The following is a 5,046-nucleotide window of genomic DNA, read 5'->3' as shown; positions in this document are numbered from 1 at the left end:
AAGAGATGCATATGTAATTATATATATACAAACTTTTAAAAAATGAATCCTCAAAATGTAAATAGTGGGGCTGGGGATGTGGCTCAAGCGGTAGTGCGCTCGCCTGGCATGCGTGCGTGTGGCCCGGGTTCGATCCTCAGCACTATATACAGACAAAAGATGTTGTGTCTGCCAAAAAATAAAAAAAAAATAAATATTAAAAAAATTCTCTCTCTCTCTCTCACTCTTTCTTTAAAAAAATGTAAATAGTGATTATTTTTGGATGGTGGAACTACTGATAATTTCCTTTTTAAAAAACTTTATTTCTGTATATTCTGCATATTTTCAAGAATGAATATGATTACTTTTATACTGGAGAGAACAAGTCAATATCATTTCTTTAAAAAGGAAGCGCTGAATTTAGGCAGATTTACACTTTCACAACCAGGATTCTGTAAGGTGATGCACTCTGAGGGTTTCCAGGCCATCTTGTGGGTGTGAGTCCCCAATCCCAACCATGATGCTCCCCTGTAGGAAGGTTAACTCCCACTGCAGTTGGCAAGGGTCAATTATCTGGCCCCTCTGGATTTAGAGAGAGATGCTGAAAGGTATCAACCTTCACGCAAGCAATTTCTAAACTTCAAAAATGATACCCAGCAAGGTGGAAAACTGTTGATATATTTTTAAGTGAAACCAAGCAGAATGCAAATGGGCACATTTTTTTCTGCTTGGAGCTATGCGAACATGCATTTGGCAAAGAATGAAAAAGCATCACAAACAACACATCCACATGCAACCAGAAATAACACAAACAAACAAAATTGAGCCATTTTTTTCAGTAATAACAGGTAATAACAAATCCAATAGTAGGTGTTTTCAGGTGCTCACCCAGTAACTCTAGGTTTCAGGTCAATCTGTTCTAGAGACAAGACTCTTAAATTTAATGTGCATGAAATTAAGCTGCAGATCTTGATGAAATGTGGATTCTTATTTAGTAGGTCTGAAGTGACAACAAGAAATTGACATATCTGACAGGTTCTGAGAAAGGCAGAGGCTGCTAGTCTTCTGACCATACTTTGGATAGCAAGTGTCTATGGTCTGGTACATAAGCAACTGGGATCATTAGGAACCAGGAACAGGATGTAGCCATCCAGGTAGGTTGTTCCACATTAAACCAGGGAAGAGGAGCACAGAAGATTCTCAGTGAGGCTTCCACCCACCGCCCAATTCCAAATACCAAGCACCTTCAGATACTCAATCTGGTGCCCCTATTCCGAAGTATGCCAGCACCCTAAAGTATATTTGTTCTCAAGCATCTCGCACCATTGGGATTTATAAAGAGAAGCAAACTTCAGGCACTTGCATGGTATCTGGAGAGGACCGAGGCCTCAATTCTTTGGAGAGCTTGAACAATGATATCTTACCAGGATGGACATCAGAGTCTGGGCTTTTACGACAGATGATCACATGAAACAGTCAGCAACAGATTGCACCAGAGGACAAGCACAAGCTGTGTCCAAGAGTGGCTCCAGACCTGAAATCCAGGAATGATGGGATGCCCCCCCACAGCTTGCAGCATGATAATGTGAAAAAGAAAATTGAATGGGAGATGTGACCAAAGTTGAGACAAGACAAAAAGTTCCAGGAAGGGGACAGATGACTCAAACAGCCCTTGTCTCAGGAGTCAGTTGCACAGGTTCTTTGGTCAGGACAAAAGATCCCATGTGACTGCTCAGTCTGCTCCTGCCTGACCCTTTTTTAGATTATCCGTGTAGTGCCAATGCTGGCCTTCTCACAATGAGGATCCTTGAGGACCTTGGCAGCACTGAATACCCTACCTCACAGGACCATGGTGTATCCAGCCATGTCCATTCCATCGGAGGTCTAAGTAGGCAGAGCCAGGCTGGGACATCACTTCCAAGGTAAGCCAGGGGCAATCCTGATATGTCTTTCTAAGAACAGGATGTAGGTCCACATACAAGCCTTGGAACTGGTTCAAGATGAAGGGAACTGGGCCTTGACCTCCATAGGGGAGATAATCACTTGTGCTTTCTCCCTGCTCCTGTCAGTCAGGGCCTTATTAAGTGAGACTCAGGAATCTCTGCCCTTACTTCTGTCAAAGGCCACTGGGATGCTAATGTCCTGGGAACACTTTGAAAGAACCATGGTTTATCACTCAGGGCAAGTCATCTCAGTGGTCAGGGCATGGGTGAAAGGGGCTATAGACATAGCCTTAAGGACTGTAGGTCTCTGTAGTGGGTCAGCACAAGGGAGGGCCACAGAGTTTATGTCCACTTTCCTTGACAAGAGAGGTCCTGGAAGGCAAGAAGGACTATGGGTACAGCAGCCTGACCCCTGACCCTTTTCTATGCTGGACCATAGGCAAGTGACCTGAGCTATGGTCTAACCCTCAGCAGCAAGTGGCACTGTACCATTAATTTGCAATGGAAAACTTTTCTGGAGCTGCCTCCCTATGCCAGAGCCCATCCCTGGCATGGGGGATATGAGTTCTAAGGAAATAAAGATGTCATTCACAGGCTGGGGATATAGCTCAGTTGGTAGAGTGCTAGCCTCACATGCACAAGGCTCTGGTTAGATCCCCAGCACCACACACACAAAAAAAATGTCATTCACAATGTGCTGACAATTTCATCCAAAAGAGATGCTTTCAAGCTATTGTCCATATAAGGTAGCAGATGCAGTGAAAGAGCAAAAGAATAGAGTAGATGCGAACTGTGGAACTCCTTCTGCAGAGGACCATGAGGACTTAAGACAAGATCCATCTTTTTACACTGGATTCAGGCTGTGCTAAATGTATGACAATTCTACTGTCTGGACTCTATGGAATTCTTACCACTTGCAAAGCACATACACACACATCTCTCCCAGGGAACAAAGGTTAACCAAAGTTCAGAGCCCTATCTCCAAGTGCTACTTTCCTCACTCCACAGTGGCCTCAAGGTTTATGGTTGGAAAAAATCCCTGGTTTCCCAGGACAGGCATCTGTTACTGAGTTACTATAGTGAACCCTTCCTGTTGTAGCCAGACATCTCCGGCTCTGGCATCCTGCAGCTCAAGTCACAAGGTTCACTGTGATCTGTAGAGTTTAGATGCAGAATTCTTCCAAGAACAAATAGCCAAACCATCTGAATGTCATACTTCACAATGAAAAGGATGCAAAAACAGGTTCTTGCCAGACTCTTGGGACCCGAAATCCAGGAATGATGGGATGCCACCCACAGCTTGCAGCATGTGCTCTTAGTTAAATGGAAAGTCCTGGCAAGAAACATGGCAAAGAGAAGCCCATAACCTGGTTACATGGGAATGGACCTGCCACTTAGCCTCAGAGACCCTTTGGAGACTTCTGTGTGTACTGTGGACAGGGGCAGATTCTCAGACTCCTCTAAAGGGGAATTCTGTTGGCAGGTCAGCACCAGGGCCTTGACCTCCTTCTTGAAGTTGGTATTGAGAAAGCCATAAATGAACGGGTTGACACAGGTAGAGGCCATCGCAATCAGGTGGCACACCAAGAAAATGAGGTTGCTGTGGCAGACAGGGATGACTTCATGATGCCAGTCCTCCAGGGTATTGAATACATGGAAGGGCAGCCAGAATACTGCAAAGGCAGCCACCATTGCCATAAGCATCAAGTTGATCCTTTTCATCTGCCCAGCCTGCCAGCTGTAGGTGCCCTTGCGGAACACACGCCCCTGCCTCCGCAGGCGCTGGTAGATGCGCACATAGCAGATCAGAATAAAGCCCAGAGGGATGCAGTACTGGAAGAGAAGCAAGAAGGTGGTATAGATAATGCGATGGTGGTACAGGGGCCAGGATTCAGTACAGACCACCTTGTCCACCAGAAAATCCAGAGCCTTGGAGTGGTTGTTGTGGAAGACGTTCTCCAGGACACTGTTAGTCAGAAAGGGCAGGGAAAGAAAGCAGGCAATGAGCCAGATGGCCACAATTCCCATGTAGGCCTGGGAGATGCTGGGCTTCCAGCCCGTTGGGTTGATAATGAGCTGATGCCTCTCCAGGGCCACAAGGACAAGTGAGAGGATGGAGACTGTCACTGACGCACACTGGATGAAGGCTGACATCTTGCAAAGGACCTTGCCAAAGATCCAGTAGTCCATGATGGTGTAGATGACTGTGAGTGGCTGGCAGAGGAGGCACATGAGGAAGTCAGAGAAGGCCAGATTGGCAATAAGAAGGTTGGTGACATTGTTCTTCTCCTTTTGCTTCAGGGTCACACATATCAGGCAAAGGTTTCCTAGGACGCCCACAATGGTCTCAATGCTGTAGAAGGTGATGATGAAAGCCATCGGGTTCACAGAATCCTGGCAGTGGTCAGAGAAGTTATACAGAACTCCATTGAGTTTGCTCCTGTTTTCACCCTGTGAGGATCCTGGGAAGAGCAAGGCCAGGAAGTGAGAGGTGTTCATGGTGGATTCGAGAAGATTCCAGGAGCTCTTGAACTCAGGGGCCCGTTTCACAGGTGATGCCTGCAAGGCAAACAATAGGACTCAGGGATCATGCCTCCAGAATGGAATCCAGGGAGAAGGTTCTTGCTGCTTCTCTCTCCTCTGGCTATCACCTTGGGACAACAGGAGCTGTCACCTAAGGCTCAAGGGAAGAGATTGGCATCTAATAAACATTACGCTATAGGAAGCACTTTTGCATGTTGGGGATCACATGGTGTTTTGCATATGTTAGCTAGTTTATTCTGAAATGTAGGCATCAACCTATTTCAAAGATGTGAGGCAACTTGCCCCCAGCCACACAACTAATAAGTAATGGATCCCAGATACAAAACGATGTCTGTCTGATGCCAGAATTTATTCCACACATTCCCTCTGACCTCAGCGTTCCAATCTGTTTTGATGATAAACAAGTTAGAGAATCATGTGCAGAGTTCAGAGGCAGAATTGTTCAGGGAGTGAATTCTACCCAGAAAACCCTTTGTTGCATTTTAGCCAAATAGAGATAGCAATAAATGTTGCTGTTCACGGTGACTTTGGGAGCCTCCCCTCACACCTCATGCCCTTTAGGACAGAACGACTCCTTGGA

The 5,046-nt window shown here is 45.9% G+C and overlaps 1 protein-coding gene across 1 annotated transcript; it reads right to left on the bottom strand.

Annotated features, from left to right (window-relative positions):
- Positions 1 to 3,293: 3,293 nt before the first annotated feature.
- LOC113190346 (neuropeptide Y receptor type 4-2) lies at positions 3,294 to 4,421 on the bottom strand. The gene has a single exon (XM_026399554.1). It carries the CDS (start codon positions 4,419 to 4,421, stop codon positions 3,294 to 3,296), a length of 1,128 nt encoding a protein of 375 aa, XP_026255339.1.
- Positions 4,422 to 5,046: the final 625 nt, after the last annotated feature.

This window comes from Urocitellus parryii, chromosome 5 (assembly GCF_045843805.1).
Source record: "Urocitellus parryii isolate mUroPar1 chromosome 5, mUroPar1.hap1, whole genome shotgun sequence".
NCBI lineage: Eukaryota > Metazoa > Chordata > Mammalia > Rodentia > Sciuridae > Urocitellus > Urocitellus parryii.
Note: the sequence above shows the minus strand (reverse complement) of the source record. Positions and strands in the feature narration are given on the sequence as shown.

Coding starts and splice junctions, on each gene's coding strand:
- LOC113190346 (XM_026399554.1), bottom strand. CDS start 4,421: ATGAACACCTCTCACTTCCTGGCCTTGCTCTTCCCAGGATCCTCACAG.